The sequence below is a fragment of the Engraulis encrasicolus genome, chromosome 22, assembly GCF_034702125.1.
Source record: "Engraulis encrasicolus isolate BLACKSEA-1 chromosome 22, IST_EnEncr_1.0, whole genome shotgun sequence".
In the NCBI taxonomy this organism is placed as follows: Eukaryota; Metazoa; Chordata; class Actinopteri; order Clupeiformes; family Engraulidae; genus Engraulis; species Engraulis encrasicolus.
In genome coordinates this window covers 44,281,972-44,294,987 of record NC_085878.1, presented here as the reverse complement: position 1 = coordinate 44,294,987, position 13,016 = coordinate 44,281,972, and the positions used below count along the sequence as shown (strand labels likewise).

General features: G+C 45.3%; 1 protein-coding gene across 4 annotated transcripts in view; it reads right to left on the bottom strand.

The window, feature by feature from the left end:
* crtc3 (CREB regulated transcription coactivator 3) overlaps window positions 1-13,016 on the bottom strand; it is a 73,438-nt gene that overhangs the window by 11,611 nt on the left and 48,811 nt on the right. For 3 of the 4 annotated variants that reach the window (XM_063187826.1, XM_063187825.1, XM_063187827.1), the window contains exons 5-6: window positions 7,393-7,455; window positions 6,110-6,213 (exon numbers count right to left, since the gene is read on the bottom strand). In XM_063187826.1, coding sequence (XP_063043896.1) covers window positions 6,110-6,213; window positions 7,393-7,455 — 167 coding nt within the window. The remainder of the gene's footprint in view (window positions 1-6,109; window positions 6,214-7,392; window positions 7,456-13,016) is intronic. The other variant, XM_063187828.1, reaches the window with a different exon arrangement.

Here is a 13,016-nt window from a genome sequence, read left to right as displayed (position 1 = left end):
GAAACAGCCCCTTATGCGCTCTCGCTCTCTCTCTGTCTCTCGCCTTCTTTTTTCTCCCTCTCACTCAATTCTTCTCTTCCTCTCTTTCCTGCCCTCCCTGCTTCCGTTCTCCCATATCTTGACTGCTTTCAAGCTCCACATACTGTATCTGATCCTCTGATGCAACAGCTTGGTCTTTTCAAGCAAGCCTCAGTGGCCCAGGCCCCATCTCTGCCTCATACTATACCCAAGTACACACACGCACACACACAAGCAAGCACACACACGCTCTCTTGCTCCCCATCACAGACACGCATTCACTCTCTTATTCACAGAGCACAGTTACACACACCGTTTAATTAGGCAGCCACAACCACAGTAACTGTTACCATTTCTTGCATAGAAGTAGAATAACATACTGTATATCAGTTAGGCACTAGCCTATTTAGTTGGAATGACGGCAAACTCTGGCTAGAAATTGTTTTGTTGGATGTAATCCTCTGATGATTAGCTGAATGCTAGCTGGTTTAGCCCTCACAAATAAAATGTGTTACTGACTGACTTGTAACAATCATCGCGAATGCCACAAATAGAACATTGACAACATCAGACGTGTGACATCTACAAAGACACCAACATATTTCGTGTTAAAAACGCAATTACATATAAATATAAAAGCACACATCGGCTTAGAGCTGGAGCTAGACGGAAGAGGCTGCAAAAATGTTAATTTTAATGTTAATGTAAGATGTTTCTAGCCCAACGGAAAAGGCTGAAACAAATATAATCGCTTTTATTTTGAAGTGGTTTGTACACACTCCCGCCTGAGACTGGAGGTGGCCTGAGGCGAGAGATCTGTGGCCAGACCCCCGTGGAATATTCCATTTACATGTGAGGAGCAACCGGAATAATCCCTTAACACAGCCTTGTTCGGAATTAACATGAAGTTCACATGATCAAAACCGAATATTGCCACCTTTCCTTTTAAAATTGGAAAATTCCTCATGTGTAAATTTGCTGAGTCACTCTCTTAATCATGTTGTTTTCTCTCTCATACACGCACGTTCACACACACATTTTACATTCTGGGCTATCGGATGTCCACACCATTTCTTTGGCAATATTGTCGCACAGTTGGTGTATAAAGCTTTATTAGCATGACTGTGTGACAATACGCATGAACGGCCATCCGGTTACTTTGCTCGTAAATGTGCGTTACACCCCTTTATGGGGGAAATCAAACCGAATGTCTCATTAACTTACATGCTACACAGGCTAGCCTAAATGAACACAGTCCATGCTTCAGCCACGGCTGTTTGGCTTTTCGGCATGTTGAGCGTGAACGAGGCTAGTCTACAGGTCCTTGTCTCTCGTTCATTCTTTCCCAACACCACCAATTGCCTTGAATTGGCTGTTTTCCCCCACAAAAGGGCGTAACGCACGTGGAAAACGTCATGCCGTTCATGAGTATATTGTGGAATGTACAGTAGAACATTTCCTACTGAGAAGGAGCAGCATATGCTTGCATGTGGAGTGCTCACTCAGTACGTTGTAATATGTGACAAAGGTCTAATAAAAGCAAGAAACCGTAATCGCTGCGCATCAGCTTGCGGCAAGCTGTGACATTCAGTGCTGCTGGTTGGTGGTAGAACACCAGCTATTCCCTGAATATGTAAATCTCTTTTGCGATTCAGTGGGGTCATTAAATAGTCATCTGGAAACAACCGCTCTACACTCACACACACAATAAACGGAATAGGAAATGTAGCAGGCAAATGTTGAAATCATAGGAAATGTTTCTCCTTCTTCTCGTTTCTCGTTCTGATGTGCATGCAATATATCTAGCCTCTCTGTTGCGCTCCCTCACTGTGGTGAGTGGTTTTATGGACCAGCGTGTGGACACCCTATCTGCAATTAGAGGGTCATCTGCATGACTGGGCTCTATGATACTGGATAAATAATTTGTCATTTTGCATTTCCTTGGTATGATACATGTATATATAAGTGCACTTTGAATTTTTTTCCAGGAACACTGCCAAAGGGCTTTAGTTTCGTTTTATAGCAATTTTTTATCCTTTTATCCTACTCCTTTACCCATCTATGCAATACTCATGAAAATACAGTATAACTGTATCGTCCTTTGCAGTGACAACATAAGTGGTTAATTTGAAGTGGACTGCTACTTAGGGATACCCATAACTTGGCACAGTTACATGCTCATGTATTGGCCTCACCTGCTCTTCAGCACTTCAGTACTGTGTGTAACTCAACATGACTGAACCTTACCTTGAAAATGAATTCAAGTATATTCAGACATCATTCTCAAAGAATAAGGACACAAGACAGAAAAAGAAAGAAAAAAAAAACAAAAAGAAAAAGAGTGGGGCATTGTGGTGATGACATCAGCACACCTGAGGCAGCGAGGAGGAGAGGGGCGTCAGTAAAGGCAGCCACCTCATTTACAACACATCAGGGGCCAATCTACCGCCATGGTCACCATGACAACAGGGCACATGACGACATCAGCCGGCCTCAAATTAACACCCGCTCCTATTCATCCTACCATACATGTTTTTCTGTAATTCTTTGGATTTTTACTATAAAGCGTCACCTAATGGACTCAGTTCTGTGTTTTCACACATTGTGTGAGGTCACAACACCAAGGTCATACCAAAACCCACTGAATTAACTAATCGATAAGTTACCACTAGCACCTGTCAATCAAATGTAAACGGCAAGGACCTGCGAGAGCACTTACAGTCCCTGAAGGCTCGTACAGCATGCACTTTGTTTTGAGAGAGAGAGAGAGAGAGAGAGAGAGAGAGAGAGAGAGAGAGAGAGAGAGAGAGAGAGAGAGAGAGAGAGAGAGAGAGAGAGAGAGAGAGAGAGAGAGAGAGAGAGAGAGAGAGAGAGAGAGAGAGAGAGAGCGCACAAGAGCAAGTGTGTTTGTACTCCAAACTCACACTCGCCCCGGATCTTCACCCAATATCCTGTTTAAGCCTGTTGGCTAAACAAAGGGTGGTGCGATCCATCACGGTAATGAAGTGTGTGTGTGTGTGTGTGTGTGTGTGTGTGTGTGTGTGTGTGTGTGTGTGTGTGTGTGTGTGTGTGTGTGTGTGTGTGTGTGTGTGTGTGTGTGTCTGTGTGTGTGTGTGTGTGTGTGTGTGTGTGTGTGTGTGTGTGTGTGTGTGTGTGTGTTGGCCTGGCCGGCTCTCGCACATGCTGTGCATTCATTCACTGAGGCCCTGCTCAACAGCCACACAACACACCGTCTCTCTCTCACTCTCCATTTCTCACTCTCTCTCCCTCCCTCTACCTCTCTACAGTACTTCTCCCTCTCATTCTCCATGTTTCCCGTCTGTCACTCTTCCTCTTGCCCCTCCTCTCTCTCTCCTTCTAAAACACACAGACAGAGACAGACAAGGAGGTGGTGAGGGAAAGGGAGGGATTAGCCTATCTTTCAGAGATAAAGGAAGAGGTAGACACAACGTAGGCAAAGCGAGAAAGAGGAGAGGACCTTATAAACCCAAACCAACACACACTTACAGACATACAGGGAAAGATAGAATGAGCACAGGCAGAGAGAGAGAGGGGGGGGAGCAAGAGTGATACACAGGAAACACTGTTAAAGACAGAGGTGAAGATGAACAGGGAGAAATAGAGAAAGAAGAGATACTGACACATTGGAACAGATGGAGCGTGGGGGGTGGAGAAAGAGGGAGTCAGAGATAGTGAGAGAGAGAAATACAGAGAGAGATACAGAAAGAGAGACAGGAGACATACTGTGCACATCCACACAGAGTAAGAGATGGGCATAGAGCATCTCAACGGTCATAAACATCTAAAGCCAAGGAAAGACAGCAAATGCTCTCCCAGTTGTACAGCCACCCTGCTCTACCAGTTGTGCGGCACAAGCAGCTCCTACATTCATCTTTAGCCAGCTGCATACATTTGCACTACCAGCCCAACACTGCTGTGCTCTGCACAATGGCACACACCTACAGCACAATGGGGTGTTGCCAGCGCTGGAATGCCAAGAATGATCCTTTTTAAAAAACCTCCCGTCTTCTCTTCACGCCTTTGAAAACAGGACATGACACCAGAGTGATGTTGTTCAAAGAACGCCATCACCTTTGTTGGCTTTCATGGCCATTCATGCGGAGATGTGTGCACGTGTTTCGTATGTGTGTGTGTGAGAGTGTGACAGTGAGTGAGTGAGTGAGTGAGTGAGTGAGTGAGTGAGTGAGTGAGTGAGTGAGTGAGTGAGTGAGTGAGTGAGTGAGTGAGTGAGTGAGTGAGTGAGTGAGAGAGAGAGAGAGAGAGAGAGAGAGAGAGAGACAGAGAGAGACAGAGAGAGACAGAGAGGCAGAGAGAGAGAGAGAGAGAGAGAGAGAGAGAGAGAGAGAGAGAGAGAGAGAGAGAGAGAGAGGCCTTAAATTCAGCATCATCACCACAAGAATGCAAGACAGAGGCACTCTTGGCCATGAGGACCACACCACGGCAGTAGCTTTTCATTGTCCTCTGGATGTGCTTGGTAAGAATGTACACTCATGAGGACTGAAGCCTGAAGCATGCACATCCACCTCAAGAAGGCTGGGTGCTGGACCAAGAAAGCAAAGTAAAGCATGATCTGGGACAGTAGTTCCACAGATGGTTTTAATCACGACCATTGTTGGATGTGACGAATGAATTCCCAAAATGTCATGATTAAGAACTTCTGCGGAAGCGTACTAGTGCGCGCACGCACGCATAAACACCGAAACACAGAGCTGAGGCTTCACGGCACAAACAGGAAAATCCTCGGCAAACTAAAGCTGACAAGCGTACAACACATACACAAACCCTACAAACCCTCATCCCCACAAAATGCATACACGAGAACTGAAAGGACAACCATCCTCACATTGTAGATAAATCACTACATGATAAAATTAATCACAATTGCTGGTGTGTCGTAACAGATACCAGACACTTTTTGGCTGACGTCTCAAACCAAAGGGAATAAGAAGAAGAGGAAAGAAGAGGCTCCTTTACATTCACTAAGATGTACCAGGCAGGCACGGGAAACACATGACCTTCTGGGTCGCAGATTAAAGGACGTCATGCTTCATTTATGGGATACCATAAATTTGCCGCTACTATGCACTGTAAATATACTGATAAAAACCACCATACATCAAGATAACTTTGTAATTACTTGCGGAGGACTCGGAGGCCATGAGTGGCGCTGATGCCCCTTATTGGCCAAGACAAACAAGTATCGCCCCCGTCCTATTTCTGATTGGATGGAAGGTTTGCGTTGAGCTTTAAATGTTCTGCACACGTCAAACGTAGGGGGGAAAAAGGCTTTATGTAGGGTGTGAGGAAAGCCATTTCCGGTGCGGCGCCGGAAGGGCATGTGCCAACCTAGTTCACAACTGCTCAAAGAGTGTGGTGTCAGTTTTGCTTCATAAATGGCATCTTATTGACTATTAATGATAAGGGGGCTGATACTTTTGTCCTTGCCATTTTTGCAATTTTTTTTGGTTTAAACTCATTTTAACAATGGAAAAATCCAAATTCAACTTATTATCTCCATGGTGTATTTGTTTTCAGAATAACAGAAGCTTCTTAATAACAATCATTCTCACTGAGTAATCAAAAGATGTCTAATTTCAGGAGAGGGGGTACTAAAATCGTCCTCAACTGTAGATCGACAAACATAACGTGCTTTACTGAACTAAATTAACAATTGCTTCACTAAACAAAATTAAAGGAAGAACATAAAATAGCTTCAAGACATTAGATTGTCCACACAACAATGCAGCTGTATCTTCTCTTCTCTCTACTCATCTCCTGCTGCAGTGCCTATATTTCCTGGTTGTCGCTTGGTCAATGTGCGCCGAGTCAGACTATGTCTGCTACGCAACCTCGCACAGCACCACATTTTTTGAGCTTCTGTCGAAGTTTTTGACATCATTTTGGGTCATGTGATGGCTTGTGTCAACCATGAATCCACCTTCACACTATCTGCCTGTGTGTGTGTGTGTGTGTGTGTGTGTGTGTGTGTGTGTGTGTGTGTGTGTGTGTGTGTGTGTGTGTGTGTGTGTGTGTGTGTGTGTGTGTGTGTGTGTGTGTGTGTGTGTCTTACCATTGCGCTGTGGGGGCCCACGGGCCATCTGCTGGTTCATGCCAAATGGGTCCTGTGGGTTGGGACTCATCGCGCTGGTGTGCAGAGCTGAGTCCGAGTTAGTCCTGTGAGGAGGAGAAAAAAGACATGGAGGGAGGGGGCGGAGGAGTGCAGAGGAAGTGTGAAAGGAAACGAAGAGGTAGAGACGGAGAGTGTGTGAAACAACAGTTAAAAAAGAGAGAGGAAATTGAAACAGGAAGTGTGAGGGATAAGAAAAGAGATGAGGAGAGGGTGGGGGGAGAGTCGGTAGAGGTGAGGAGGAGTGAGAGATGGATAAGAGAGGAGAGAGAGAGTGCATCAGTACTCTGAATCACAGCATAAAATGTCCTTCTCATATCTACACCCCACTGTCTGACAGAGAACTCTTCTTTACCCTCTCATGTTCTCCCTCTACTGAAAGACCTCCGGCTGCACTTCCTTTCTATCTATTTCAGGAGGATCCTGACCCACCACCTCACCTCACCTCACCTCACACACCTGTACACCTTGCCTGACTCTCGTCAGACCCTGGTGTATTTCCTATTCCTCTGGTGAGAGTCAGATTACTTTACAACTGGCCTGCTTCAAGTTTCTCCCTGAAGACCCCCTGCAAACCTTGCCGTATCTCCATCTCCAACCGCCCTCCAAACACCCTCGTCCCCACCTCACTCCCAACTAGTACAATTCAAATAATTTCTTCACATGCAACCCAATATACTGTAAATCACCCAAATATGGCTAAAACATGCACATTATTCACAGGTGATTGAAGGAAATGTGGATTTCCAGTCGTTTCTGGAAGGATTGCATCGGAAAACTCCATGTCAGTGAGTGACATGTCAGCATGACATGCATGATATAACACTAAAGGGCAACAGGACTTGGGGAGTTAGAAAGAGGTTAGTGGAAACAAAGGAGAAGAACTGTCTCCGGATTAGTCGACTGATTTCGGACTGCCTTACCACAGCACTCCTTACACCTACTAAAAGGAAGATCTGAGGAAAGAAGGATTGTGAGGCATCGCAGCAAAGATTTCATTACTACAGTAGGTCAGTTGCTTGACTTTGTTGCGGAAGAGAAAGGCATATTAAAAGAGACCCTGGTCGGGTTGAGGAGATGAGGAAAATACAGAACTCCAAAAGATTAAAAGAAAGGATTGTTCTTTGCTCGGTAAGTGAAGATGTTAGGAGCACCAGAGCAGTTGATCTGTGTGGAGGAGCTCAAAGAGGAGGAGAAAAGAGGAAGGTCCGATGCCAAAAGGTCACCTGTTGAGTTGGGATATTAATCTAAATCCGGGTCGCTTCTCTTCAGTCCACGGCTGCTGCTCCCTTCAGGAGGAGGAAGAGGTGGAGGAAGAGGAGGAGAAAGAGGAGGAGGAGGAGGAAGAGGAGGGAGAATATCAGAGTTTTATTCATGGGACTCACCACCATACCTTCTGACGAATACATTGATCAGACCCCCGGCAGGGTTAGTATGGGGCTGAGGCAGCAGGGGAGAAGAGGGAAAGCTGCTGAAATCAAGGGTGCTGAGAGAAGAGACAGGCTACTGAGAGCATTCGTGTGTGTGTGTGTGTGTGTGTGTGTGTGTGTGTGTGTGTGTGTGTGTGTGTGTGTGTGTGTGTGTGTGTGTGTGTGTGTGTGTGTGTGTGTGTGTGTGTGTGTGTGTGTGTGTAAGCGTGGGCGTGGGCGTTGAAGTCAATGCATCAAGAAAAACAAGGACTAACTGCTGCGTATCTGGGAGGGAGAGGGAGAGGGAGAGAGGGGGAGAGAGAGAGAGAGAGAGAGAGAGAGAGAGAGAGAGAGAGAGAGAGAGAGAGAGAGAGAGAGAGAGAGAGAGAGAGAGAGAGAGAGAGAGAGTGCATAGCAGGCAAGGAGGGGGGGAAGTTTCTCAGGGGAAAGTCGTTGAAGGCCAGTGATGTGAAGACAAGTGTATGTGACTGAGTGTTTGTAGATGTTTCACATTCATTTCTCTGTATAAACTCCAGCTCTTCCTCTCCCTGAGCAATGGAGGGAAGTTCTCTTGGGTGGAAGTGGAGAAAGATACATACACAAACACGCATAAGGGACCTAGTAGAGCTCCTGCCTGGAATATTCACTCACACACTCTGTCTTTCACAAGAGCTATGGGCGCCCTTACAAGAGGAGCGCCGAGGCACACCAAAACAAACTCACTGGAGCTTGCCAACACAAACACCACAGCCATCTTGATGGCCTGCCTATTTCAACAGCAGGACTTCCCATCCTCGACATGACCTCTAGTAGTCTAGTTGCACAAGCTGAGGAGTCATCGTGCTTGCGCACACCGAAAACATCAGCACCACTCAGCCATCCTACACTCCCACAGACTTCAAAACTGAGACTGTGCGTACCTTAACTTCCAACACAATCAACCTACACAGTCTGGGTATGTGTTCAGTATGCTGAAACAAGATGAATGTGCATGTTTTGTCTGAATGCTGTGTCTGAAGTTAGTCATTTTGCACTAAGATACTAAGAGTTACATCACAGTCTGAAGTTCTCTTCTTTTCACATGTGAGATTTTCAGACACAGGCACCTGCGGAGTCATCGTTCTCTTGACCACTTACGCCAGGGACACATGCAGGTAAAACAAGCTATGTGAATAGAGACGAATTTCCGACAGTTCAACGGTCAACAGGTTGCTGAGCCAAATCAAATTGATCGAAACATTTATGTTCATGATTTGATTGGCCACCGCAGGCGAAATTCACTCCTCATCTGCATAGTATTGAACTTGGTTGAATATTTTCAATTCGCTTCGCCACTGTTCCCTTGCCTTCCGACCACTTTGCTTGCCCCATAGGAATGAATGGCCAAATTAGCATGTATGTGTCCAGGGCATTAAATCCTAGATGCATACAATGAATACCATTGAGATTCCTTTTCAGATATAGGCCACCACTGTTCATGTTACCCATATGCATGATGATGTTCCAGGGGATTCAAAAGTCTTTTTCTTATTTTTTGCAGAGCAGTGTGCTACTGAACAACTTTTTTACCATCTAGAATCACTCCACTTCACTTCTGAGAAGTACAAACTCATCACTAGTCCTTGGCTTAAACTAGGTCCCGCTAGAGTCTCTACTCCCTATCCCCAACAGAGCTCAGTTGTTATCTCCAGAGAGTACTAATCCTCTTATTCAAAGCCATGCAGTCGGCAATGTTATCTCCCACTCCTGCAGAATAACCTCAGCTTCATACAGTGCCGTACAGGCGCACCATCCACAAGCAGCACTTAACTACTGTATATCTGAATCTGAAGAAGACTTCAAAAGGTCGAAATGTAATTCTGCCATGGACTAAAACAGAACAAGGACCTAAATCAACCATTGTCCTGCACCTTGACCATGCATGTGCATATTTTCACCTGTAAACTCAACTAAATAAACCTTTTCCCATTCTGCCCTTAGGAACAATTGTCAAATGCATGTCAGTTCATGATCAGTGAATGATGACAAGGCATTACTTGGGTTAGGCCTTCTAGTGTCTCCATCATCCAATGCATTCTGCTATGCGACATTGTCAAAATAACATACCCAAATGGGCATTTCCGTAGCGTTTAAGATCCACTGTCAACGTAACTGCGAATGCCTGTCCTAAAATTGGATGATGGGTTTAAGGATAGTCCAGTCCCAAGTTAAACTACAATGAATACACACTGCCAATACTCAAAACTGCTGTTTTAAATGTGTAAATGCGACATTACGTTGTTCTGGGTGACGTTACGTTACATTACATTACATTACATTACATTGCATTTGGCAGACGCTTTATAACCAAAGCGACTTTCAGTGACGTAACAGTAACATAGCACGCGTATCTCGAGCCTTAGCGACCAGTTGACGAGCTATTGTGACCAGCTTAGCGACGCTGTTGGAATGGTGTTGAACAGCTGATTCGAACGCGATTGTTGCGTCGCCCGGAACTTTTTCCCTGCCCGGAACAAATTCCCTGTGACAGCTCCAAAACTAGGGGTCAAGACCCCTATGGGGGTGGTCGCTAAGGTACTGAAGGGGGGTCGCAGACAAAAGGGATATTGCGTAAAAAAGAAAATCCCTTGGTTCAAATTTAACAGATAACATAATTCCATAATTTGGTTACTAACAGTATTCACTTGTATGGTTAATAGATGTATTGCCTTAGACATTTTTTTAATCATTAATACTGCTAGATTTTCCATTAATTGTTTGTCCACTAATATTGCTAGAAATCCATTGCTACGCTAAGACTCTGGTGAGTGCGGGGTCGTGAAAATATTCTTAAAGGGGGTCCCTGCTGAAAACGTTTGGGAACCACTGCTCCAATGGAGGAGAGAAGAGCTTAGGGACCACTGACAGAGGATTCTCACGGAAGTGTTTTCTCTCCTTCAGGGAATGAGCGCCAGCATCCATGAATGAACTTCAGATGATTGTTTGTTTGTTTGTTTTTATTTTTCCTCCCCCATTAAGTATTTCACAGCTGCGTTTGAACTCCAAAGGGAATCTCGCTTCCTCACATCGCTGCATCCAGGGGTTACTGACTGGAGCCAATTCTGCTAAGCGAGCTGACCCTCCTCATTTGGAGAGCCCTCAGGAGCAACACTGAGCACTGAGGGCTGGAGCAGATGAGAGTGCTGGGGCCTGTACTACGATGCTGGGTTACTGGTCACTTCTCAAGTAACCCATAATAATCAGATATGTTTGAACCAAGGTATGCTGCCATGGCTATTTACTCTGCATCTCAAATCTGGTAAAACTGGTAGTTAATGTTCTTGGTTAAATTCAGGTTTAGCTTCTCCCCGTCTGAAATCTCAAAACAGATCGGTTCAGGGAGTGACGATTATTCCGCCACGTGAAGGCACAGAACACATGCCAAAATTCTTTCCGCCCCTTCCGACCAACCTTGTTAATGATATTAACACTCACAAGTTAATTTACAATCATATGTGACTGCAGAGTTGGTTAGTAATGCCTTCCCTCGTCACTTTAGATCCCTACTTTGTACAGACTCTTAACAATTTTTTTGTTGGTGGAGACTGGTCATCTGGTTATATTAGGAATTAATAATTTATACGGTGAATATAATGTATTCACTCTGGGTAGGTTGAACTACATTATAGTACAGGCCCCAGGAAATGTGTTGAAGGAGAACAGTTTAAAAATGTACATCAGTAACATCATGAAAATTAGGGTACATTATTGTAGTATTTTTCAATTATTATATTAATTTTAGTGAATACTGTTATAATAACTCAAAAAATATATAACATAAATGAAATGTGTTTTTTAAAAATATTTTACATCACCCTCTGGAAAACATGCAGTGGAATCTGTGAATAAATCTGACATCTGGGTGCTGTGTGCTTTACAGTCAACCACATCGGTGCCGAAAGCCAAATTCAGCATGAAGAACATACAGCGGGAATTAAGTTGTGCATCATGGTGAAGCTCGATTCTTGTGCTTAATTCTTCTGGATTGGAGGGAGGCATCTATATAATTGAATTCTCTCATTGTGTCCCATCCAAGGCTATAAAATTGGGAATGTCCAGCGCTCAAGGCGGACCAGACCCCCCCTTCTCTTGGGGTTTTCTGGGCCATAAACTGTGACATGTTATGGTGGACTCTTCAATTATGCTGAAATGGGAAATGCTTCATGCCCGATCACCCACTACAAATCGCACATGCCGTTCTCTCCACCAGCACTTTGGTCTGAAAAGACACTCACACACGCACGCACGCACGCACGCACACAGTCCCTTTCTCTCTCACTTACTCACTCTCTCTCTCTCCCTCTCTCTCACATACACACACAGCTGCCTTGGAGTGTCTGCGCCATCGCTCTGCGCATCGCAGGAGATTTAATGGCCCTGATGGATTAAAGGAAACATTTGACCCTTGTTGGCCTTTGTAAAGAAGGCTTGCTGGCATCTGTGTAGTTTTTCCTTGAAAATATGCACTATTATTACACAGCGGGGGAAAAAGAGGGCAGCAATGACAAAAAGGGAATAGAAAAACACAAGCATTTATGCCCGGCCCCTGAGGAGTGAGGAGAGAGTGCAGAGAGAAGAGTGAGGAGGGTGAGGGAGGGAGGCGGCAACGGGCTCGGGCGCAAGGAGCCGGACGGGGTGGGGTGGGCAAGGGGTCAGTTGTCACAGGCCCATTGACACTGTATGTTTTTATAGTCACTTTCAGATCACTCCTTGGCCTGGCCAAAGGTGTCAGCAGCCCTGCTGGGGGACACTAGCCAGGAATAAAGCCTCAGCGCTGGCTGCTGGCTGCCGCTGCAGGAGCAGTTGGTCATACATTCAATGGTATGCAGAATGGACCTGCACTGCACTGCACTGCATTGTACTAAACTACACTACGCTACACTGCACTACACTACACTACACTACTCAGAGAGTTGGCAGAGAGGAGGCAAGTTTCCATGTCTGCTCACATCATTCTCAAAAGATTGTGGTGGTGCCAACTCTCTCTCGCATATCACATCTGTGTCAAGCATACCTTCCGGCATCTATTCACACACGCACACCCACACAGTTTTGTTGAATCCAATCACACACACGTGTGTGTGTGTGTGTGTGTGTGTGTGTGTGTGTTTAAGCCTGCTGATACATAGATGTAAATGCAACTGTAGATGGTCACTCAAATCCTTGTGGGTGCACAGAGCTACACAGATCATGTTCACCCATGCTTCACTCTGCTCTGGGGCACACATTTTCTCAGAAATTTTCTGCCCATCCTTTAACGTCCTCCTATAGCCACTCGTATAACCCCAAAGCTCCCAACGCAACACAACTCCCACAAGGAAAGGACGACGAGGAGAATCGGCACCCGAAACAGAGACCCTGGTGCTGCCACTGCAAAAGGATGTGACAAAGTGCAGCACACA